This window comes from Lampetra planeri, chromosome 3, assembly GCF_965212315.1.
Source record: "Lampetra planeri chromosome 3, kcLamPlan1.2.h2, whole genome shotgun sequence".
In the NCBI taxonomy this organism is placed as follows: Eukaryota; Metazoa; Chordata; class Hyperoartia; order Petromyzontiformes; family Petromyzontidae; genus Lampetra; species Lampetra planeri.
The window spans coordinates 20981691-21008796 of record NC_136109.1 but is presented as its reverse complement, the minus strand read 5'-3'; the positions used below and the strand labels follow the sequence as shown (position 1 = coordinate 21008796).

At 45.0% G+C, this 27106-nt stretch overlaps 1 protein-coding gene across 1 annotated transcript; it reads right to left on the bottom strand.

Moving 5' to 3' along the window:
- Positions 1-3849: 3849 nt before the first annotated feature.
- Positions 3850-19883, bottom strand: LOC144740940 (gonadotropin-releasing hormone II receptor-like). The gene is made up of 4 exons (XM_078623629.1): positions 19761-19883; positions 13556-14166; positions 12047-12251; positions 3850-9417 (listed from the first exon to the last, which is right to left on the bottom strand). Exons 2-4 carry the CDS (start codon positions 14108-14110, stop codon positions 8789-8791), a joined length of 1389 nt encoding a protein of 462 aa, XP_078479755.1. The 5' UTR covers positions 14111-14166; positions 19761-19883; the 3' UTR covers positions 3850-8788.
- Between the last annotated feature and the right edge of the window lie 7223 nt (positions 19884-27106).

Genomic DNA, 27106 nt, shown 5'->3' with positions numbered 1-27106 from the left:
TTTCAATTCTAAAATTGCATTTCTAATTGCTTGTCCGCAGTTTGTGGGCTTAGTTAATACACACTGTCCTCCACAATTGGTAGCATTCATGAATTCGTTTTAACCTGCTTGATGGAATATATGTCGAGCCTCTTCCGACGAATTTATAATAAACAAGTATGCGTATGAAGTGTTCATTGCAGGCTTCCTAATTATGTAGCTTTGCCATAATTTTAAATTCTTGTGTGATTTCAATATTTCCCCATGGTGACAATTTCAAAGTAAATAGATTTTCTTGCTTCATGCTCATTAATATCATTGCAATGCATTTCATAGCCTTTTCTAAGGGCCTTCAATATTTTCTGTAAAATAGTGAATGCACACACTGCATGTAATGTGTTGGACTTTAAATGGACTGCATGCAATGGTGAACGGACATTGAGAGTGAATTCATTTGTTAATCCCTTGAGCTGCCACACATTCTAAATGAAGCTTCGCATTGCACTCGTCAATATTGATGACCCTTGGCTAAAATTGACCTAAACGACTTGTTCATTGGATGTAGTGGTCTTTCCTGCTTGGTCACTGGACCCGAATGCCCCAGGCATTAAACCCTCCGAGGGGAGGGCCAGGAGGGGAGAGAGAAGAACCAGGTGTTCTGCCATGCGCGGCTGACCCACGCCGTGCCGGCCTTCAAGGAGCAGTGGGCGATGGAGGAGGCCGTGTGCTCGGTGGCAGATGATACCCGTCGGAGGCCGTCGGACTGCAAGAAGGGCTGCGTGCAGAACGAGAGAGAGAGCGAGAGAGTGAGCGAGAGGTGGGGGTTTTACATAAAGCTAAGTTAAAAAATTTTTTACGAAATTATGAACGAAGCAAAGTGCCGAATACACGGAGCATCTTCTTGTTTCCACTGATCGTAAAAATAAAAACGGGGGGGGGGGAGAGAGAGGAGGGAGGGGGAGCCAGGAGGTAGGATGGGGTGCAAGGATGAGGGGAAGAGATAAGCCAGGAGGGGAGAGGAGGCAGGAGGAGGGAGAGAACCAGGAGGGGGCCGGAGTCAGGATGGGGAGGGAGGGAAGAGCTGGCGGGGGGAGCCTGGAGGGGAGAGAGGACCCAAGAGCGGTGGGGGAGGAGTGAGGACGCTTCTCCCCTCCACTAGGGAGAGGAGGCACGAATTTTGAACACGTTTGAAACGCGTTTCTCTCAAATGGAGAATTGAGAGAGGAGTAACGCGGACTCCCATTGTCGCCACGGCAATCCAGGAGACCTGCCTAGAATATGTGTGATAACTTCGAAGCTGTGAGTGACAAACCTTACGAATTGGCTGTGTCGGGTGGTGGCGGGTTTAACGACACATTTATATTTACGCGATCTAACCCCCCCCCCCCCCCCCCCCCAAAAAAAACCCATAAATTATGGATGATATTGGTCGCGGAAGCCTGCGTGTTAAACTGAGTGAACTTGCTGATTAAATCGTTTTGAACGGAAAAGACCCGTGGCGGCATCGCGCCTCGTGGTCAGCCTCGCTCTTCCGTGGAAGTGCATCGTGGCCTCTGCCAGGGGACGACACAAGGGAGTAGGCTCCGCCTATCGTGCCCACTGAGTATTGTAACCTTGACAGGTACGGGTGGGAACCACCTCGGTGCCGTCGCCCAGAGTTTAAAAGGATAGAGAAATTGAAGGATTGCACAGACTGATGCGTACAGCGATTAGCCCAGCGTTGATACCTTAATGCAATCTTGAGCCGAACGTTTACTTTGGGATATGTTTCGCTTGTATTTACGAATTGATACAATGTCTAGCCTCTACATCATGGGAACTCATTTGCCAGTACCAAAATATGAGATTAGGTTTTCCTCCTCTTTTTTCTAGCAACGAAACAGGTGTAAAGATGTTAAAACACCAAACTGAAACCTTTTACAAGGAAGCATGTCTGCATTAACCACAATACTTGTGGTCAGAATGCAAAAAAATGTACTCTGATAAAAAAAAATGCATTGTCTTTGAAACTGACTGGTCCACACCAGAGACAGCTTTCTTTTGAGCCTAGTCTCAAAACGGTGTTAGACCAGAGAACGCCAAAAGTATGCCTTAACACCTGTTTTGTTGCCAGAAAAAAAGGGGAAAACCTATTCTGAATGTCTAGCCTAGCGTTTAATTAATGATGCAATAGTTTAGTGTTGCATCAGTACATTCTGCTCTTCGATTTGCACCGGATGTACCATACATGACCCACCATTGCGACCTCTACTAAAATCCAATCTTACATCACGTGATGCAAGACTATATCTACATTGGTCCCTGTTCATCCATAAAATCTGAGCTATACTTAGCAAATTCATGATCATTTAACTCACTCTGTCTGTTGTTGTTGTTGTATCCTCAAATCTTGTGACTCAATTTTAACCCACTTCCCAATGTGGTATCGACTGCAAACTTGGAATACTTATGTCATACTGACGACAGTACTATATCCTGTCACAAAAAATACAAAATACATTTTTAAACATTATTTTTTATATGTTATGTTTCGGCTTGGGTCTAATTGTCCACGGTAAACTGACGTTGGCTGTAATTGGCCACGATCCCTTACGTTATGTCAAGCTTCGGGACCACTTCCTGGAGTTCTTCCATTACTAGTACATTTCATAAAAGCGTGTTTTAAAAAAAGTTTTTACAAATGTTACTTATTTCTTTTTAAATGTCAAAGGGAAAACCAGTCTGTGACTCGACTCTGCCTCGTCTTCAGCGGTGGAGGATTGCTCCGTCTGCTCTTGAGGGACCACCTTGAGAGGGAGGTTTGGCATTGGGCCTTTCGGTGTCTCCAGAATGTCACCTTTTTAGTGGCGATAGCCCCAAAACATACCCTTACTAGCGTACTCTCCTAGAGTATGAATCAGCAACACTTACGTTTTCAAAGGCAACCTGCCGTATTTGGGAGAATGTGCGTGGGATTTTCATGACCAACCTCCCTCAAGACTGCTTCTAGAAATGAGCACCAAGCATGTCTCATTTGAGAAAGGGGGTCACTGAGGGCTCATCATTATGACTAGGCTATGATTTATAATGAGTGTGCTGAGTAAAATATATCACGTCGTTTTTTTCTCCGAAAAGGTGCAATGGAAGGCACATGGCCTCTAGCTTGCACAGCAGCAGCAGCCTTAACAGCGTGCAATCAGAAGAGCCCTGAATAATCTCTTGACATGTGAGTCGACCGGGCAGGGTACATGTAATGAGTTTCTATGTTTGTACATTTGGCCAATTGCCGTTTAATTCGCGGCCGTGTATTTACTCCACACAACTGAAATGCATGCAGGGGTGCATTTGTGGAAATCTAATACGGCACACTGGTGTTAAACGCTTGTCTAGACCTGTGGGTAAGGCAACGCGAAAGAGATTGCACGGTGTTTTTACGAATTTGCCTGCCTGTATAAATGTGTTGTGAATGGGAATGCATATTTTAACGTACTGTTCATGGTAAAGAGCAGCAACCTGGCTGGCTTGAATTAATGCATTTATTGCCTGTTATATCTGGTTGAAGAATGAACATTTTTTACCACGAAATCTGATAGTTGAACTTAATGTGATAACAGGTGCGATGTTGCTGTTAATTATGAAGCAACTAAACACATTTACTGGAAAATACTGGAATTATATATATATATATTTTACAATGCAGATAATTTTTTCATCTCCGATCGTAGTTGTGAATGATGCCACAATTCATGTCTGCATTAGCTAACAAAATGTCGCTTGGGTCTCCTGAAATAAGCTGTCTGTAGTCGTAAATGAGTCATGCACACTTGCTCAATGCAAGCCATTCGCACGAGTAAGTGGTCTATGCTTGAATAAAAAACAACATTGCAGGAATTTTGATTCAATTTATTCGAGCAAAACACAAACCATTGAAATGTGAACAAAATAACGGGAACATTCGAGAAATTATGTATATAAGCTAAGCTCTCTGGACTTGGGTTTACGCATTTAACACGTATGTGCATTTGCACCAACTAGCACTTGCAAGAGCTTCTTGCAAAGCCTAAATGGGTGGAATACCACAATGCAAGCATACCACATACAGCAAATCTTCCCATTTCAACTTAGTGTCAGTTGCAAACAGACCACTTGTGCACAGGCTTTAAGTTACCTTGGGTTGTCCGTCTTTTACCTTTTGGTTTAGGTTGCCATGATGTAGCTGCCAAGGACGTGATTTACATGTTGAGGACAAATGAATATTTTGGCCTGAATTTTTGCTGGTGCAAATTCAGTGTCGTGTGTGCTGGGATTTTTATTTTGGGTCCATTTAGTATTTTATAGTGAGATGGATTAGTTTGCCAGAGTTGGGTCAGGATAGATGATTATTTCAAATAAACGGATGTCAAATAAATTCAGACTAAATGGAAGGAAACAAGCCAGGTAAGGGCTCTTTCAATGCACATTACCTCGAGTCCATCATGATATTGGACAAACACAGATATACACCAAATACTACCATCATGACCAACATCTCAGCTAAAGAGTATGTGTCAATATACAATATATTTTCAACATAAAAGCAAAAAAATACATAAATGAAAGCATAACAGGCCCGATTCACATTTGGCAAATATAAATGTAATCAGATTTGTCGAAATTGTGTCGTACCAATCACCAACGGTGTAACATTGCAAAAGAAATATGTGGAATATATTTCATTAAGATGTAAATCAGACCCATACTGCATTTAACTAGATACATTATATTCCACATATTGGACGAGTGACAGGATGATTATAACTACTTATTGATGATTACAATTGAGAAACCATTGTGTGAGGTCGGCTGCTCGGATTCTCTTACTGCCAAGTACTTTACATCAATATTCTGTTCCGCTTCTCTCATTATAAATACTGTGATAACTAAATAGGTACATCTAATTGTAAAAAAAAGGCTCGTGTGACAGAGTTATATACGAATTCTCAGCCACTGCACGTATAAAATACAGGACAGAATTAACTCGTTTTGGACTTGGTATCACCAAAGGAATGTGGGATTTCCATCACTGGCTCAGGGCTGCCGAGCAAAAATGAGCACAACTCCATCCCTTGTTTGATGGGCAAGGTGACATTTTAGCTTCACATTCACATTACTACCCTACTGCAGTTTAGGGATGCATGTAATAGCGCAATATTTACACGCACAACGAGGTTCATTCCATCGAAGTAACTACAAACACGTTCGCAGCAGCAGCAGACGCAGCAGCAGACGCAAAGATGACTGAAGCACGCGCTCGTGACGTCACACCGTGCACGACTAACCCCGGAATGACCAAATCACTCGGAATGCACCCGATGCTGTCTCGGTGTAGGTTGAGAATGTTTTTCTTTCCCACCCCCCGATTCTTCTTGCGCACCTCCGATGAGCACGATTGGCAACGTACTGTGTGAAAGAAGTTCAACATACGTACATACGAGCCTGGGCAGTGCTCGCATGGGTGAGGCTAAATCCGGTGTTGTGCCGTACTCCTATACTCACTCCCACATATCCTCTCACCGCCTTCACCAATCCGCACTGACCAGCGTGGTGAAGTATGGTCAAATAACGTGCGGTTGCGAAAGAAGTTCAACGTACATACATACATGCACAGCCGATGATGGTGGTAGGGGGGAGGGTTGTGGGGGGGGGCTCTCTGCGTGCAAAGTTGTGTTTTGTTCTAGGAAACTGGACAATGTTTCGGACGTGGCGTGCCGTGCGTGATGAAATTTTTGCTCAACCACCCCTCCCCTCCACCCCGACCAGTGTGGAGGAGCACGCGATGGGATGGGTGGAGAGAACATTTCAGCGCGGGTTCCTTTCGTGTTGGAGCCCCACGAGGGGGGTCACATCCGGCAGCTGCAGTGGCATTTCACAATTTTTAAAAAAAAAATTTAAATCACGCACACCAATTCATTTTGTACACATGTGTCCGGCACGTGCACTGAAATGCTTGCGTACGATTCCTAAGGTTATATCCAACGTGGTTCAAATCATGATTGTATTGTGGGAGGGGGGGTTATTTTCCTCTTTATCGATTTTGCTAAAAAATAATTCGCGTGTTTTAAGCTTGCGGTATGTTGGCAGACTAGTTTTTAAGTCTACTTTTAAAATTATATTTTAAAAAACGTACAGCCGACAATTAATTTCAATACTGCTTTAAGTCTTCATCACGTTGCGTTGGTAACGGGGCGGAGTGGGGGGGGGCGAGAAACAGGGATGGCTTTCAGATATTACTCTGCCATTCATGTTAACCGTGGCCAGGAGTTTAACTCAGCTTGCCGGGTTTCTTAGTACAGTGGCGAAAACCACTGCACTGCAGCTGCACCACATTCCCACTTCCACTACTAAGTTGAAGAGTTGCAAGTTTATTTTCGTTTAACCAAGTGAGAACCTAAGAATGGCCTGGGGCAACAGTCTGCCAGTAAGGGGCTATGTTATAGTTCCAATTAAATACTGTAATTTATGGGTAGTTCTTAAACTTGTACTCAATGGCCTACTGTTGCAAATGACATCAGGGCATCTCGAACATTCACCGCAAAGCACGTGGCGCGTACTGTGATTATTACACGCGCAGTATGAATCCGTGCGGCCGTTGGTTCTCAAATCAAAGGACTTCTGCAAGAAAGAGTGAATGCACTACCGCTAGGCTGTGTAATTGCCCCATGGGGACACGTGAATGCAATGACAATTACACGCGACAGGACTGACATCTATTTTAGCGGTAACAATTGGCACCTAATTTGCATTCCATTAATGTACCGTTCAGCTATTAATTCCAGGTGATGTGGGCGTTATTACCTCATACAATACTCGACTGCAATTTAAATTTTTGTTTCCATAAAAACCCCTAATCATTCATGCTTATTGGGTTTCTTCTTTTACAATGCCAAAGGGGGATCGCTACTATATAGCAATACTTTTATATCTTGTGTGATATAACATCAACGATGTCTGTATCGTCCATTTCGTATAGTAAATCGTGATTATCGCTCTCTCATTTTAAATTTCAATTCCTGACAAAGTATAATAGGCAAAGTTCTAAATGAAAAATAGCTGTTACCAATTAAATCAGTGACGTAAAACGTTTCTAGATAAGCATTGCAGTTTGCAAAGTTATCACGATCAGAAAGACTCATGACAGGCTCATGTTGACTGACCTGCAATTAAATAACTTAAAAACAAACCTCTATTCGGAATTGAAGTACATCAAAGTACAACATGGGGATGTAAACAATGTGAAATGCGATTACAGTGGTTGGGATCTGATAGTGTCACAGTCGTCATGTAGTAAAACTTTATATCGTTTTGTGAAAAAGATTTTCACAAAACGAAACCGCGGCAATCTTATCGCAACTAAATATATGTTTTTAATCTGTGTTAAATTGTACAAAAGTGCTGTGCGTCAGCAGCACACACACACACACGAGTTGGCATTATTCATCCACCAAAGAGTGATGAGTTTTGGATTAAAAAACCCAAGTTTTGATTTATTTTCGAAGGTCAATTTATAATTTAAATTAAAAAAATGTAGATCATTTACAGGATTTTAATAAACGCGTCTTAATTGTTAGCAAAAGAGATGTCGTCCAATACCACGTAATCCACTTGGAACCTTTGGGGGGAAAAGCACTCACGTGACTTATGTTGCGTGATGTCATTTTTGATTCGGATCATCCCCAATTTCGTTTTTCAGCACCCTGATTTTCTGATATATTTTTTGATTGATCAAAAAAATTTGCAACACGTCCCTAATATGCACTTATTGTAAACTGCAAAACCTATATATATTTTTAGCAACTCGAGAGCAATTTATAAACAGAGAGTGTAGGTTTTAATAATCTAATTGTTTAAAAAAATCTCTGTAAAAAATCGATGTTTAATCTTGCACTGTTTTTTGAGATGCGTGTCATCCAAAACGTGTTATTTAATATCATAGCAATTCAGCTGACAAACCACACTTTATATATATATGGTGGCACAGATTGATTATAATAAGTTGGCTTGATAACTTAAAAACTGTACAACCTTACAGCGAGACAAATATACTATTCTGCGGTGCCATATACAAATGCAAACTGCCTAGCTTATGTATATTCCTTATTTTTTCTATGGCCCTAATACGGAGTCTAAATTATGAAACTACATGCTGTATTTGACATTCTCACATGATCGCTTACATTAAACCTAATTTTGTGCAGTACTCCACTCGAAGTTGAATGTCAAAGAGTTTCTTTACTTGGTGCGCCCCTATACCTGCTTAATACCTGAACATTTATTTTTGATTCACAATTGATATATTTCTATTGCAGTGTTTATCATTAGAAAAGACCTTTGATAATATACTCTTGAGGAAACATAGTAAATTGTTCATTTTTATAATTTCTTTTGATTTCATATAATGTAATATCTTAGATATCACATTTAATTGTAATGTGTTTTTTTATTATACTGTATGCTGTGCATGGAAACACATTAAGAAAAATATATGTAATATATTTACGTACGGTGTCAATGCATACACAGTGCAATAAAACATAACTATAAATTACTAACATACAGTTTCCATAAATAAATGTTTAACTCGCAGTGTCGTGCGTTATTCTCACTAGAAAACAAAAACGAAGCTCACTAAGGGGAGGAATGCTACCCACAGATTACATACACGACAAAGCAAGTAGTGGCCATGAACTCAAACTTTCAAACCCATCGTGCGTTCTCACGAAATTAACTATGTCACACACACACACACGCGCCTAGTAGGCACCACACCGCCACCACCACCACCACTGCCCAGTCAGATGCAGCTTTCAGGACACATGAGAGTTTTCTCAGTGCAACCTTCGCCTCCTCCTCCGCCACCACCGGCGCCACCACCACCACTGGCATCACAGAACGCCTTCCCACCAGGGGCCATCCCGACTGCCGCTCTGTTCACGGGGACCCCCGCCACTGAGCAGCCTCTGTGCAGCAGCAGCCTCGTGGCGGGTGTGGCGTGCGCGCCGGTGGCCTCGGGCTGCTCGCTGCACGCGAAGGGCACCCGGCGACTCCGCACGGACGAGGCCGAGTAGCGGAAGGAGCCCGTGACGGGCGTGGATGACGAGTCTCTGTCATGCGCCGCAGTCCGGGGCCAGCGGCAGCAGCGGCGCACCTCGCGGCGAACGTGAGCCGCGAACACGCCGTAGATGACGGGGTCCAGGCAGGCGTTGAGCAGACCGAACGTCAGGGACATCTCCTCGACGAAGTGCGGCACGACCTTGCGCGACACGATGCTCCGGTCGAACCAGTACCAGATGCCGAGCACGTAGTAGGGCGTCCAGCAGACCACGAAGGAGCTGACGATGGCGATGCTCATCTTGAGGGTGCGCATGCGGGCCTTGGGGATGTTGTTGTTTGAGCGGCGAAGGCGGATTTCTTTGGATGAAACTGTCGTGAGCCAAAGGAGGTGTTTTAGAAGCGGTGGATTAAAGAAGATGAATAATAACAGAACGTTTGTGACATTGAATAAACTTGTGTGTGTGTTTTTGTTATAATGGTTGGTGGGTAGATTAGTTGTATTCTCGTTTTATTCTGCCACACCATCGAGAAAATTGACACCGGTGACGAATATGGAACAGAAGCAGAAAAGTGAACAAAAAAGCACGGAGAGGTGCATTAGAGACAGAAAGAAGAACATGTGGATAACTTGGTTGGCTGGGGGCAGAGCACAATGCAAAAAGGGTTGATGGCCAAGACGGTTGATGGAGTGGCAGCTAGTGGAGAGTGAGGCTGACCACCAGAATTTGGAGCCATGATATCAACTCGCGTGCAGTAATAATTTATTATCTCGTGTACAGGAATTCAATGGATTGTTGTGGGATGACAACAGTTTTGGGAAGGCTTCTATGCCACATTGAATAGAGCATGGATGAGGGTGATATGGATTTTGTGTCTGTGTACCAATGCTGATAAATGCAATAGCTTGCTGAATCTAAGACGTCGTATATTCGTGCACACGTGCAGATATATTTGCCAATCCACTGGTGAGTGAGGGCTTCCCCACGCCGTGAGTTTTGTGGGAATTGTGTGACCATAATTCTCCACGCTGGTCAATACAGGTTGGCAAAGGTGGAGAGCATAGATGCGGACACATCGAACCACAGTACAATGGTGGATTATGCTGCACTGCCCTCTGCTAGCAAAGTGGTCTCGATAATGATTGCTGTGTGGGGCGACTAATTTTATCCTTGCCCGAGGCCCCTCTGGAATTCATAAAATCATTAAGCGCACTTGACTTAATTATGGCCTTTGCTATACCTAGACTGATCCCTAAATTTGTCCATATTGCCATTTAGAGCATCACATTGCCGTATAATTATTCTCACTTCCTTGGCACTCAAAGATAAAATTGCACCCTTGCAATGTTATTGCTCACACTACTGCTGTCGGAAGGGCCTCCACGAGAAGTGGCTACAGGAAGCCCCTCTAGAAGGTAGTTTGACCTACTCTTCTGTGCTGGTCAAGACTAACTGGTGGTACCCATTTATACTGCTTGGGTGGATAAAGGCAGAGGAGCGAATTGAAGAAAATTGGCCGATATTTTAAATCAGCTTCAATTGGTGACCTCTGGATTATAAGGACAGCGTGCTAACCATTACACTAACGGCATCATCTTGACTGTATTGAGCGATATCCTTTGCAATGCTATAGTTATACATGCGGTGGTCGTGTTATTTATAAGAGGATGGCATCTCTGGGAGCCACTATATTTTACTGGGGCAGATCAATGATTAGCTTGATAATTATTGGCAGCTGATACGACGGTGGGATTTTAGGGCCTGGAGCCATCCTGCTTAGAACTACGAAGATCAGAGGCCTGCAATCTTCTGGGGAGAAAAAAAATGTTTCAGAATTTACAAGCTCACTCATCCTTAGAACAGAGATTAAATTCAGCTGGAGCTGTCTGGGATGGGATGGGGGGGGGGATCTAAAGAAACGGAGGGCCCTTGAAAAATTTTCCATTTGAAATATTTCTTCCCGTTCATTAAATCTAATTTGAGATCCGCTTAAGCTTTGTTTTAAGTGTATGGATCTCAATGCCTTCCAAATTACACTGTCGAATTCACGAATGGGGCCTTGATTGTAGGTATACGTCACTTGCTAAATTGAGACCGTGAAGATGAATTCCACTTTATTAGTGTCACTCTTGGTCTCGCTACAATTGATTATGTCACGTGTTGGCTGTCGGGAGCGGAGTCGTCCAGTGTTTTTCATACGGCACCACCTTTGCCAAATACATCGGACAACCTCTAAGGACAATGTGGATGGGTCTGATTTACAGTTAAAATAATTTACGTCGTTGATTTAATTCTTAGCTACTACTCACCCCGAGCCCATGAAGTTTTTGCGGATCTGCTGTTATAGCTCTGGTGTGTTTTTGGGTTGTAACGCATGTTGTTCAGCACGATAGCCAAACGCTTTGTTCCACGTGCTGGGGGCTTCGGGTACATGTCCGACAGATTTACTCCACCTAGTGGAAGTTCGAGGAAATACAGCTCCAAAGCAGGTGGAGTGGAACGTCGGACATAATTTCCTGAAAAAGCTCCCAGCGTGTGGAGCAAAACGGCAGAGATCGTGTGAAACAGCACGCGGTACAGCCCGGAAACACATCGGAGAGCTAGGCCAGGAATTAAACTGAATTGTTTTAAGCTGGAATTAAACCAGACAATAAATACTACTTCTGCCCCCCCCCCCCCATTCTACGTAGGTAAAATATTCATATTTTAACAGCCGAATGTAATATGTTTTGCATTATCCATGTTTTTTTTTTATCTGGGCCACATCCCCACCTCCCATCACTCCAGATAACAGAGATCTGACAGATAACAGAACAAGTCTGTCATCATATTTGAGGGATCACGTTCAGATCCATTTTTAATGTGCACGCGCCTTTTGTGTGCCGGTTCGCAACACAGCGTGTCTCTTCCGTCGTCAGACTCGAACCGGCACTCGTGTGTCTGAAATGCCGTGTTAAAAAAAGTGATGCGGTGAAAGCGTATTGAATAAAACCACTCACTGCTTCCTTCTCGCATCCTCTTGGAGATCTCCAGCAAAATCCGGCAGTAGCAGAATATCATAATGAAGAGTGGCAGGATGAAGAGGAACACGAACGTGAACATGTAGTAGAGATTGTGGTGCCACTGCTCGACAAAGTTGCCGTGGGTGACGCACTGAACGAAGTTTTTGTTTCCTTTGGGACTCTTCACGTGGAACAGAAAGAGCTGTGTGCAGAAGAGAAGTGCATGTCAAGCAAATGAGTTAGTCACACCGTGAAATATACCACGTTGAATTTCGGATGCCGTGCCGACAAAAACTATAGGGTTGCCATTTTTGGGGGTATAACGGACAAAAAAAACCGGGATGTATCATGGGAAGAAGAATATGTCGACAATACTGGAAGAATGAAGTAGTGCAAGTCAATGCGTTGTCTTGACCGGTGTCATGTTACACAACGGACAAAAAAGCAGGACTTTTAATTGTCGCAGGAAGACTTCGCGCATATGCCAGGACAAGCTTCATTTAAAAAGAGAGGACGATTCAGGGAAAACCAGGAGAGGTGGCAATACAAGGTGCAGGTATTCTTTTTTAATTACATGAAATCTTGTAATTAGTTTTAGGGCATAATTTTATACGTACATATGCCATTCAAACACAAATAGACATTCTGAGTTAATAATTTACACGCCACTGGGGAAGGCACAGAATACACATTTGTTTAATGAGATTAATTTTGAAATACTGTACGTCTGCACCGGATGCAAAAAGAGGCGCTGATGAATCAGCGAATTTGGTGATAATAATGTAAGTCGTGGTAAACCAAAAGAGCCCACTTACAAACAATTACTTATGTCTTGGGATACATCATTTAAAAAAATGTATATAAATTTAATAGGTCATAAAGAAATCGGAAAGCAGCTTGAATTTTTCATTAAAATGTATTTCAAGTTTCTTCTGGTGATCATTTCAAAATTTTCACTGCACTTGTACAATTGCAATTAAAAAAATCGGGAACCATTGTTGAACTGCATTGCATTTCAGAATAAAATGTTACTACCCAGGGACGATTTCAATGATGATTATTGTGTTGAGCAGGATTGAAGATGCGTTGAGCATTTTTAAATGTGGTTGTCAATAAACTGCCTACGGTTCCAGACTTTAAAACATCATTTATATACTTTGGAACACATATCAATAGCACTGAAATATTGCATTGCCACATATACGGTAAAGATAAAGGTGTAGTCCCGTGGATCATGTGCTCACACCCGCCGCTAGAGGGCGCTCCAGCGAGCCCCTATCGAGGGTGTTTTGGCCTACTCGTCCACGTTGGCCATTCATCTTTAAATAGGTGTGATTACCCATACTTTCCTCCACCACACGTAACCTGCCAATTTCCCAACCGGTGTACCCATTTATACGACTGAGAAGACAAAGTATGGGGGGATTTAACAAACGTGTTCATTGTTTCAACTGCCACGCCGGTAGATCGAATCGCATTGAACCAGTGACATCTGGAGTGCGTTACCTGCGGGACCGCCAGCAGAACGCTGAGCACCCAGGCCACGCTCAGCATGGTCTTGTTTTTGGCCTTGGCTTTGCCGATGCCCAGCGGATTGAGGATGGCCGAGTGGCGGTCCAAGCTGATGACCACGGTGATGAAGGCGCTGGAGTACATGGCGAGGAGGCGTAGGAACATGAGCAGGCGGCAGGCGAACTCGCCCGCGTACCACTGCGTCGTGATGTGCCACACGGCGTCCAGGGGCATCACGATGAATGTGATGAGCAGGTCGGCCGTCGTCAGGTTCACGATGAGGATGCGCACGTGCGACTTGGTCTTGCGGTGGTTGTGGGAGATGGTGCACAGCACGGTCAGGTTGCTTATGGCCGCGAAGATGAAGAGGGCAAAGGTGCTGATGACACGGAACTGCGTGGCTGGCAACCGGATGTCGGAGTTGATGCTGGAGTTGGTGAGTTGCTCGTCGCCTGTGTGGCTGGCGTTCGGAGGGCCCGTCACGTTGTTGAGGAAGGCGGCCCGGGGTGTCATGTTCATGTTGATGGGTTCCATTAAAGCGCACTTCATAGGATGGGACAAATCTCCATCACACGGATGACTCGGTCCTTAAAAAGTTGAGAGCGCTGCAAAGAAAATTGCGACGTGCAAGAAAGAGCATTCAATTACATGTATTTTCTTAACGTGGGGATGATGATGATGGTGGTGATGTGTGTGGGATGCACACAACAGCAGTCGGAAAAGTTGTGCGTGAAACCCCCAGTTCGGCATCAAATCGGCTGTTATGTCTGTGGGGTCCAAACAAAAAAAGAGACCAAATGTGTGGGCAGTGAACATTGGTTGACCTCTGGAGAGCTCGGCTCAGGCTTGGGGAGTTATGAAATTGCCACCGCTGGACTGTGGCCCACAAAACAAATACGAGCAGCCACTCAATATTCAATTTGAGCCACGAGAGCAATGACTTTTGAACATTCAGATTAGATTTTTTTTATCACATCTGTTAAAAAAAAGCTGTGTCAAAAGTGCAATCTGGTTGAAAGAGGCGACGGACACTGCTTACCAGTGTGTGTGACATTTTTAATTATAGAGAGTCAGAATATAATCCCTTGTAACAATAGCAGGTGAAATAATCTTTCCATAATCTTTCATTCATATATGCCCGCTGACATTATGGTTTGATTAAAGAAAGATGTCCTCGTGAAATAGGTTATCTTAACAGGCTGGAGTGGCGATGCGGTGGTAACGCACCCGGGCCACCTGTATTCAAAACCCACACTGATCACTCTGGTGAATTATCATCACAAACCGTACCTCTCCATAACAAAGGCTCAGTCGATTGTTATGCAGTCTATTCTTAGTCTTAAGCCTCACCTTACCATATTAATAAAAAGTGTGCCGTACTTCGCCCTTCCCCTCTTCAACCATTATATATACGGAGTGGTAGCTCTTGTAATCGCTCATTTACTTGATACAGCTGTCGTGGCTGTGACGGTTCCACCTGAAGACGGAAGCTTGCGTTGCCTCCGAAACGTCGTGATTTTTATTTTATTTTACTTTTATTAATTTTAATTGTTTTACCTACGTGACTTTACCGAAAAAACCTAAGAATATAAACATCGGTGGCTTATATCTGAACCAGTCCTGGGCCACCCACTTCACCAATCCACACTGATCACCCTGGTGAATTATCATCAAACATCCTGGCGCGGCAGCAGACGCCTCTAAACCGGCAATGGATTGACAAAGGGATGTGCTTTATTATTATTCATCTTCTTGGTTCTTTCGGTAAAGTCACGTAGAAGGAAAATAATAAAATATTAAAAATAAAACATAATAAAATAATATCATAAAATAATATAATAACCGAAAGAACCAAGAAGATGAATCCCTGCAGTCACGAAAGCTTTAAATCGAAATGTATTATTATTGTTATGATCATCACTGTGATATTTCAAGCTGTAGCTCATTTGGTGAAGTAACAGGCTCCCAATAATGAAATAATTGGTTCAAATTCAGTTTCATTTATTAGGTATAGCCCTGTGAGGCATGCAGCTCTTGACTCGGGTGCAACCGCAAAAAAATAAACCATGAACAAAGAACAAATGCCAGCCAGAGCTACTTATTCTCACCAGTATCTGCAAAATAACAAGTATTAATAATATTTCATGAGACCTCCTTTGCCAGTACCAAAAAATGAAAATGTTTTTTTACCATTTTTCTGGCAACAAAACAGGTGTAAAGATGTTAAAACACCAAACTGAAACCTTTTACAAGGAATCATGTCTCCATTAACCACAATGCTTGTGGTCAGCATGCAAATAAAAAACATACTCTGATAACATATGCATTGTCCTTGAAACTGATTGGTCCACACCAGAGGCAGCTTTCTTTTGAGCCTCGTCTCGAATGGTGTTAGGGTGGTGTTAGACCAGAGGACGCCCAATTTTGGTGTTTTAACATCTTAACACCTGTTTTGTTTCCAGAAAAAAGGCGAAAACCCTATTATCAATAATAATATTCTTTGTATATTCTGGAAATCCTCCAAACTTTTTTAGCAGGAAGAGCCTGCATTGGGAAGTTTGGTCAATTCTATTCATTAGTCTGACATCGTTGGAAAGTATGCGTCCGTAATTATACTGTGGGCATGCCAATAATACAAGCGTTTGGATGTCATCCCTGGCTCAGTTCTCCCAGCACAGAGTATGAGTGTGGTGGCGCTAACAATGTGAATAGTGTCACATTTAGACTATATAATACCGTTTGTTACTTTGTTCGAATCCCTTTCAAGGATCAGCAACACATTACACCTCGGGGGGAGGGTGGGGGGTGTAAATAAAATTCGTGCTACATTCAGAAGTCCTTAATTAGCTCCCAGGATGGGAATGTCAAATTTGTCACAACTGGGTTTAGTCCAGACAATAGCGATAAACTCTGTGCTGTGATTTTGCTTTCTAAATTGTGATGAAAACGCTGACAATTCATAGGTGAGACTTACATCTGCATAGATTGTCGTGGTGAAGCTGCTGTGTACAGCTGCCTAATGTGTTTCGGGTCATACGGTGCGCTGTTGGGCATGATGTTCGACGTTTCACTCCACATTATGGGAGCTTCTTCAGGAACTAATTCATATTCGGAAGAATCCGATTCAATTCCTGAATCAGATTCTCAAGAATGGGGATTCAGTTCCTTAAAAGTCTCACAGCACATGGTGTGAAACGTCGGACATCATGCCAAACAACACGCGGCACAATCTGAGAACCGAGCAATACATTTACAAAGTAAGAGCCATATGCGTCGGTAAATAAGAGCGATTCTGTGTCCACCGCTAATAGCGTGTCAGCTAATAGCGTTTGAAAAAAACCAGAGGGAAAACACATTCTCACTTAACCCACACCTGGGCCTCTCTTCAGAAAAAACACGCGGACATGGCATGCACGCACGCACGTACACACTGCACGCACACTGCACGTACACACACCGCACACACACACACACACTGCACACACACACTGCACGCACACACACCACACACACATACTGCACGCACACACACATACACCGCACACACACACCGCACACACACACTGCAAGCACGCACACACACACCGCACACACACATACCGCACACACACCCCGCACACACACTGCACGCACACACACACACTGCACGCACTGCACACTGCACACACACACTGCACGCACACACACACACGGCACACACACACCGCACGCACACAAACACACCGCACACACACCGCACACAAACACCACACACACACACACACCGCACACACACACATACCGCACAAACACACACCGCACACACACCACACACACACACACCGCACACAACCACCGCGCACACACACACCGCACACACACACCGCACACACACACCGCACACACCGCACGCCCACACACACACCGCACACACACCGCACACACACACACCGCACACACACACTGCACACACACACACACACTGCACACACACACCACACACACACACCGCACACACACCGCACACCGCACACACACACCACACACACACACACCGCACGCACACACACCGCACACACACCGTACACACACACACACACACCGCACACACACACCGCACACACACCGCACACACGCACCGCACACACACCGCACACACACACACCGCACACACACACACACACCGCACACACACACTGCGCGCACACACACACACTGCACGCACACACACTGCACACTGCACACACACCCTGCACGCACACACACACACCGCACACACACAGTGACACAGTCCACGCGTGTTGCGTCTCGTTACGAGACCGTGAAGGCGCCCGCTTCACGCAACATTCATCGACATTCACGCGCGACCAAAGCGGCGCTGACACTAAAACGTCGAAAGGACCTCTATTTGACGAGCACTTTAGAACCACGTTATACGTATCTATTGGAGGAATCCGATGAGCTATGAAGCTCTTAACCACTGGGATCGCGCTGCGCTCGCCATCCTGTAGAAGAGCCACGCGGATCCGAGACTCAAGTCCGGTGCCGAATCAACGCCTCCTCTGAAACCCCAAATATCGCAGCAGCACTCCTCGTGTCGTTCCTCTGAAGACACCGGGCGCGTGACCGTCAGAACATCATCGACAGGTGGATGGATGCCGCACCTCGCGTTCATTGATGACATTTGTGTTTTCTTGCAAAGACAAAACCACACGCTGCGACTGTGGCCATGCAACAATCACCACAAACTGTGGACGAGCCGATGGGAAACCCCTGTCGTCTGCGCTCCGCCAACGGAGGGAACAGGAACACGTGAAGGAACTTTCTCCCTCAAGCCCTCTCTCGTCGTGGCTAGCAGACATTGGCGCTTAGCGACCGAGCATACTGCTGCAATACGCAGGAATAACATGGCTTAGAAACCGCGCCGGCGACATCGCTACTGCTGATGATGTTAGTTGACTGCAAGGGTTTATATAAATTAGCCAGGCATTGGCAATGCACATTTGACGTAAGCAATGCAAACTCCGAGCATGTCTATGCCTTCAGGGTCTCGTCAGCAGAGTCGGGTTTGTTATACAAATGCCGCTGCATTTCCAGATATTATTGGAAAGAGCATCCGCAAATAAAATATGTCCGCTAAAAAATCCCAATGTCGTACACAAACTCGTGTGTGCGTTGTGAGTAATGCAGGGTGATCTGCGATACATCACGACAGAGAAAGAGCGTCTTATTTCCAAGCCCTCCGCGCGTTACCGATGTTAACGCTCCGCCGGTTCTCGTTGTGCAACATCGGCGGTGCGATTTGCGTAACATTCAATCGCGCTGAGAAGCTACGGGATCATGAGCGTACTCAGGTGCGTGCTAAGCGCGACACGTGGGCTTTCACAATCTTCTCCGCGCACGGGATGTTAAGCACCGATCCCTTGAACAGCCCGTGGTAAATTATTCTTGAAGCTAATCTTTGCAGGGATTGAGCCTTGGGATAGTGCTTGGATGAATGACCCCCCCACCCCCCCATGCATCAAACTGGAGGTGTAGGCGGCTGCTGGACTACGCTGTCAGCAGTGGGCAGTTCAACAAATTCCACTTTTGTATTATACAGTACTATACACCAACGTCTATGCTCCCCTTGCCTTCACCTACCCACCCGGCACTGACCTGCTTGGTGAAGTATAGTCAAACATTTCACATGGGAGAACCCTTCCTCCAAACAGCAGTGAATTGACGAAGCTGCTATGAATATTCTTAGTTTTTTTCGGTAAAGTCACGTAGGTAAAAAATAACAATTAATTAAAGTAAAATAAAATAAAAATCACGACGTTTCGTAGGCAACACAAGCTTCCGTCTTCAGGTGGAACCGTCACAGCCCGACAGCTGTATCAAGTACTTACATATACTTGATAAAGCTGTCGGGCTGTGACTTGATACAGCTGTCGGGCTGTGACGGTTCCACCTGAAGACGGAAGCTTGTGTTGCCTCCGAAACGTCGTGATTTTTATTTTATTTTACTTTTATTAATTTTAATTTTTTACCTACGTGACTTTACCGAAAAAAACCTAAGAATATGAATCCTTGCAGTCACGAAAGCTTCAAATCTAGAATTACTGCTATGAATGATAACTACGTTCCAAAGTAAAACAATGACGTGGCAACACGTGGAATTGACAGCGATCTGTGCGCACTGGATGAACGAGGAAGGACGGAGCTTAATGATTCTTACCCGGGCACTCGAGCAAGATGAAGTTCACTGACGACTGCGGAGCCCGGGTCTTCTCTCCGCGCTGCGAAGCCACGAGTGAAGCTTTGCAAGATGTTTCACTGATAATTCATGCTTTGTTGTGGGTACGGGGTGAGTAGGGGGGGGGGGCGGGGGGGGCGGGGGAGGTGGGGGGTAGAGTGGAGGGGGTTCGTGGGGGGATGTGGTAGAGAGGCAGGGAAATTGGGGAGCGGGAGTAGCGGATTATGTACGGTTGCTGGTGCTGTGCGTGTGTGTTTGCGCGGTGGTGCCGGTAGTTGTGAGAGAGAGAGAGAGAAAAAGAGGGAGAGGCGGGGCATTTTACAAGCCATTTTTGCCATACTTTGCAAAAAAAACTGAGCCTGTGAGTTGGGAGTGCAGGACGATTGGGAACACGATGTAATGAATGTGCTCGGGGGACGTTGTTAAATGCTTTGAGAATAGATGAAGGATCGATTCCGTGGCAACTTTTGAACTCATCGAGTGTACCATCGCAACATTACGTTACGCGCGGCGTAACCCCAGTCCCGCCACCAACACCGCCAGCGCGGAGATGGAGCGATGTGCTCAGGTGTAAAAACGGAACGAACCGTCATGGGTTGATCGACGTCTCGGAGAAGGAAGAATATTTCATCCGTGGCTCATGATTTAAAATAAACCGCACACGCTTGCAGTTTTGGAGTCACAGAGTTCACGATTTTTTTTTCTCTGAACGTTTGATCATCGTGCTGTGAAAGTAGTGAAACAGTGGTGGTAATTCCGCATTCATACGACGGTCACAGGTATATCCACACGAGACGGGGAGCGGTGTTACACAACGGGGTTTTATCTATCGTGGGGATGGGGGAAGAATACTTTCCGAAGCACACTCCCGGACAGCTCCGACTGATATTAAGGGGCCGTCCATAAATGACGTCACCCGATTTTGGACGATTTTTGCCCCCCCCCCCCTCATCGTCACAAAAAGTCAGACCCCCCTTCAAATATGACGTCATAAAGCTCTGCCCCCCCCCCCCTCCCAAAACCATATTTCCATTTTTAAAATAAAACATGCTTCGAATCGCTTTAAACTACTGCCATTGTAGTGCGTATTTAATGTGGCGCTGCACTTTGATGTTGTAGGAGTGTTGTTATAGCAATTATATATTGATTTAAAGTTGCGCATTTTAATGTGACGTCACATTTCTCACCCCCCCCTCCTCGTCACACATCGTCACAAATGTCTGACCCACCCCCCCCCCTCTAGGTGCGTGACGTCATTTATGGACGGCCCCTAATCCCTGGGTTTACAGCTGGAAAAAAGATGAATACATTTTGTGTTCGTTCTGTTTTTTTTATTCTTTCAGTAACATACTTAACCTGTGGCTGAATTTGTCATAATATCAGTCACACACACACTCACAGTGACGCGGATACCTTCATAAACTCGTTATCCGCCAATATGTAACGCCTGGTAGCTGCATCATTTAAAGACAGCTGTCAAACGGATCAAGGACGACGGCCGCCTTTGGGGAGGGTGTATAGTATGAAAGGCCGAAACACCCTAGGACCCAAAGGTTCACTACTGACGATGCGCTCCCCAAATTTCACCAGGCTCACTGTTCATGAACTCTTGGAAGTGCTTGCACAAAGGATAGTAACATCTCATCCTGTGTTCTTTGGAATCATCAGCCGCTGTAAGCAAAGTCGGCTCTCTCCAAATGGGTGCGCTAAGCGGGATTCGCGCGCAGCGCGTCACGAATGAGCTCCCGTGGTTCTACGCGTAATGCACGAAACACCTCTTCCAGCATCTGGTCAACGTGGAAGAGTTGTGGCAACATTCCCGCTGGGGTCTTGAGCTCCATAGACCCTTTCCCCGCAGCAGTGGTTTGAGCAAGCAATTGGCAGCGCTGCACCTCTTGCTAAATTCGTGCAAGTCAAGGTTGTTCTCAGCCACTCCAGTTAGCGGTCCTTTTAAATAATGGTGGCAAGTTTCACGTGGCTGGATAGGGTTGTTGGGAGGTGGAATTACTTAAATATTTAAGAGTCGTAAATGTACGACAATTATGATCGGAGAATGGGTGGCGCGGTGTTTTAGGCGCGCTTCGCTATGAACGCCGGCGACTGACGTTCGATTCCCGGCCACGGCTGACATCAGTGGCAGAGTGGTATCTGAACTGGACTTGTGTGTTGAACTTCTTTCACACCGTACGTAGCCAAGCGTGCAAATCGGAGGTGCAGTGGGAAGGACAACAACATAAACACAAAAAGCAGTTTCTCAAGAAATTCGTTTTCAAGCCAGATGATTTTAAAGCGCGTGGCTTCCAGTGGCTTCCTAATTTCCGAAGGAATAGCATTCCAGACGGCCGCAGAAGCGCATCTGAAAGCGCGCGATGCAGTGACAGGACTTTGTTCGATGGTTAGCCAAGAGCCGCTGCTGAAAACCCCAGATGACCGACTTGGCTCAAGGAAGCCTTTATCCAGCAGTAGATTGACAAAGGACTGTGGACATACTCTTTGGTTCTTTCGGTAAAGTCACGTAGATAATTCCTGTAGTCACGAAAGCTTCAAATCACGGCTGTGTACATTTTGATCACTACTGTGCAACCGTGTAAAATAAAACGTAAGATGCAACATCGTAAACACTTGTGCTTAACAGGTTTTTAGTTTTTTTTTAAAGCTCTGCTTTTTCCAAGGAATCCAATAAAAATCATGTACCGTACAACCTTTTTGTCAATCCACCGCTGGATGAAGGCCTCCCCGCACACCATGCCACGTGGGGGTTGTGTGACCATGTTGACCCACGCTACTTCGTGGTGTGGGACCAGGACCGTTAGCCGTGGCCGGCAATCAAACTCGCGTGGCCAGGTTTTAAAGCACAGTGCGACAACCACTGCGCCACCGCTCCCCCCCCTGCCACCTCCCATTATCCTCACCATGGGATAATGTTGCTCTCCACGTGGACATTAAATCGAGAAATCGCGATAATTTACCTTGGAGTAGAAGGCGAGGGACGGCGTGGACGTGGCATTATACACTCCATAAAGGCAATTACGAAAATTGTCGGGGTTAATTTTCCATAATGGACTCCATAAAACGAGTGACTACGTGTATATATATAGAGGAGGGTTTGCAGTCTTGTGTGTGAGATGTATGGGATAGAGCCAGGGCTGCCCCGGGCCCTAAAGCGCGGGGCCCGGGGCAATCGCCCCGCTTCGCCCCAGAGGTCGCAACCGGGTACCCGATACCTGTACCCTACCCGATAGCCGGCTACCCGTACCCGGCCGGGTACGGGTAAACCGTGAGTCACTGGTGAGTCACCGTTTGTCACTCATTTCCCAACGTCTTGTCTCTTCTCACAATTCAAGTTCATCCCAGAGGTCGCAATCAGGTACCCGATACCCGTACCCTACCCGTACTCGGCCGGGTACGGGTAGGGTACGGGTAGGGTACGGGTACGGCCGGGTACGGGTACGGGTAAGGAATCAAAACCCGTTTGCGACCTCTGGTTCGCCCAAACCCTCGGGACGGGCCCTGAATCGAGCGGCGGGGGCAGTGGTCCGCACGCTTCGCTACGAACCGGAGCCATCTGACGTTGATTCCCGGCCACGGCTGTGAGTGGCAAGCGATGTGTGCACATGGTGATGGCACCCGCGCCACCACCTCCTTCTCTCCTCCCTTCAACGTCACGGTTTGGATGGTCTCTGTAAATATTCCACGAGAAATGAAGCCCCGATATGGCCACGCGTACAAAATCCTACACATCCCAACCATGATACGTTTATTTGGAGTCGTTTAACTTAAGAGGAAATTGAAATTAAAACGGCCGTTGCAGTTACCCATATAAAGGCTGAGTGCCCCAGACTGCCCACACAACTATAAAGCGGGGTTAATGAGAAAAGTATGGGTCAGGCACTCCATCATAGCGCTTTACCGAGATCGTGAGCTATATTGAACACTACGGGACGGGATGCCTCTGTAGCCCAATAGTGTCACGCTTGAGTAAAAATTTAAATAGACAATGCGGCATTATTAATGATTATTAATGCGCTGTGTTCTAGTATGTCCTGCGCACATTATGTTTGATCAGGGGTGCAGGTTTTCACCTTTTTTTCCAGAGTCCTTTCTATTAAGGCTGCCAAATGTCTGGGAGCCTCAACCAGGACATACAATGAGCTGGCATTCTCTCCCTATATCATTCCCACCCACTTTGACACAACTGTGCCAACCCAGCCATGTACCCAAACAATGAGTGACCCGTCCCCTCCTCTTATGACGTTCAATACTCAAATAGCCGAGCCATGCGCCCTCGTCATTAGTCACGCATGAAGTCAGAACATTTTAACCCAACGACATTACTTTATATGGACAATGTTAAGCAACGCGTCCATTGCTTAAAATGAATTATTTCTCGTGATCTCATCTATTTTCATGTTGGAACAACTTGATCATGTTCTATGGAGGCACTGGCCAGTGTCACATCCTGCAGTGGTGCTCTCTGATGTGTTTCTGGTTGAAACCGCGTGTTGTTGTGTGATGAAGCTCCCAGCACGTACAGCGAAACGTCGGACATCATGTGGGATTGAATGCGTAGTCACTCAGATGTGTCAGTAGGAAAAGGGAGATGCACTCGTCTGAGTAGAATTTGGCTTTTTGACTCGAACACACACACACACACAAAGCCGTGTCTACTTCCACGCCAAGTAATATGCGCTGCGCTGCGTCCGTACTTTGTCACGGGCAACCATTTTGATGCCGCCGTCACACCCCATTTGAATATAGAACCCAGGGAATTAATCAAAACATATTACGCAACAACAAAAACAAGCGACAACATTGATTTCTCAGTGAAACAAATATAGTAACATACGCAAAAATCACAAATTGTTGTTTTCGTAGATTTGTTTTCGTAGTCATGAGCTAATGGACCAATGCGGTTTGAAAAAAATATTCTTTCAGAATGTTCTTAGGACTAATATAATTAAAGAAAAAGTTTCGTGTATTTTCAAAAAATTAATGAAAAGTAGTCTAATTTGTGGTCTACGTCAGACACTGATTTCCTGCTCAAATTAGCATCAATGGTGCTCCTCATCTCATGCTCACAGTCCCGAGCCAGTGGTGGAAACTGCTTATTTCTATGGGGCGGGTGAGTCTAAGTATAGAGGCGAGATGTTCACTGCCTCGCCTGGTGTACAGGAGGTCGTGGGTTCGATCTCGACCCTGACGCTTGTATATTTGGAGTTTGCACGTTCTCCCCATGGTCGTGTTGATTTTTCTCAGGGTCCTCCAGGTTTTCCCCCTCCACATTTAGAATCAACATGCGTCTAGAGTATGTGGCGGCTCTACATTTCCACTTGATAAGCCACTTTGCTGAGCTATCACTTGTGCCCAGGTCGCTTCGAAAAAAGAGTCACATAGTAGAGTGGGTCTTACCTGGTAAAATACAAAGTTTAGTTTAGTTTAATACGTATGATAACCTTGGAGAGATGCATACTTGACATTAGATTAAGTTACTGAAATGTAATCATATTAGAGAAAACGTATTGACTGTGGAAAAAAATTGAGCTTGGGAAAAAACACAACACTATAAGGGATGATGATGATGGATGAGGCTTATGATTGAATGGCAGTCAAAGGAGCGAAACACAACGAAGAGGATGCCCGCCACGGAGATGGAGGTACTTGATGATCTTATTTGCAGCGCTAGAGAAGGAACAGGAAGGGTTGATGGTGACGTTGGGAGGAGACCTTCATCCAGCAGTAGATAGGCAATCGCTGACGATTGTGATGGCTTCGAAGAGACTTGACAGTATAAGAAAATTGCCTTGGCAAAGAAGCGTTTTCTAAATTGTCTGCCCTCAACTTGTCCAACAAATCTTCTTGGTTCTTTCGGTAAAGTCACGTAGAATGGAAATAATAAAACAATAAAAATAAAATTTCGATTTAAAGCTTTCGTGACTGCAGGGATTCATCTTCTTGGTTCTTTCGGTAAAGTCACGTAGAAGGGAAGTAATAAAATAATAAAAATAAAACATAATAAAACAATTCTCACGACGTTTCGGCCTGAGGACGGCTGCTTGCGTTGTGGCCGAAACGTCGTGAGAATTGTTTTATTATGTTTTATTTTTATTATTTTATTACTTCCCTTCTACGTGACTTTACCGAAAGAACCAAGAAAAAAATCGACATTAGCATGTAACGGTGTTAGTCATTGTTCCGTACGCAAAAAAATGAATTAAGCAGAAGCCACGTGACATTTGGAACATTGCATAACACTAAATGAATAAATGTCACTACGCCTCCATGTATCTGCATTTCCCAAATACAAACAATTACCATCGAGGTGACACAGAGGTCAGAGCCCTGAGCTAGCAACGCCGAGATCCTGGGGTCGAGTCCGGGCTTCGGAGACCCGTGATTCAACTGGGTTCTGGAGTGTGGCGAATCGATTGTCTCAGCTTTGGCATCCAGTGACTGAATTAAGACAAAAAGTCGGGACATTACATTTTATTTTGCACTTAATTTGGATAAGCACCAGCTCTGAACATGACAATTTTTTGCTGTGACTATGATGTTGCACGCATTGTTTTCTCTGTAAAAAGGAAATTGCTGATCTCCAAGTCTCTTCAAGAACGTCATAAGCATTTGGAAGGAAGCAGAACGGCGGTGAGCAGGCAAAAGCAACAATTGCCCAAGCTCTGTAGCTCTCTATACATTAAGGTATCTTTTCAGCAAAATCACAAGTGTTTGTGAGTGAGGGAAGAAATCAAAGCACCCGGAGAAAACCCAAACACGCGAGGTAGAAACGCTGTATCCCCTACAGAAAGAACAGGTGTAGATGAGTCCATGCTGTACCACCCAACTACTTTGAAGCCAGGGTATAGCACCTTCTCGATACCCTCCTGAAGGTAGTTTTACAACATTGTTGTGATCCACCCACACTTGCTGCCTCCACAGGGCTGGATTACAGGCGTCTGCACACCTCTGCCAAGTTTAATAAAGCACATATAGACTCGTTGTGGGCATTAGAGCTGTTTAATGTATTTTATTGTGTGTTTTGCAAATATAATAATCTACGGTGAGTGTGTTTTTGTACTACAATTCTGTTTACGCTGAGCAATTGATTATGTAATGTTACAACAGCTGATGCAATTTAATAGCTTATTGGTATATGGATAAAACTATCTGCAGCTTCATCCCCTTCTCTCTACGATTGAGCTTCTGGATTATAAACGCATCTCCATCACATCTACCATCTATCACCGTTCACATACTATCCAAACGTGAATGGTGAGCGGAGATACAGTTAAAACATCATCAGAAACAGCAACAAAATGACCGATGTTTCACTG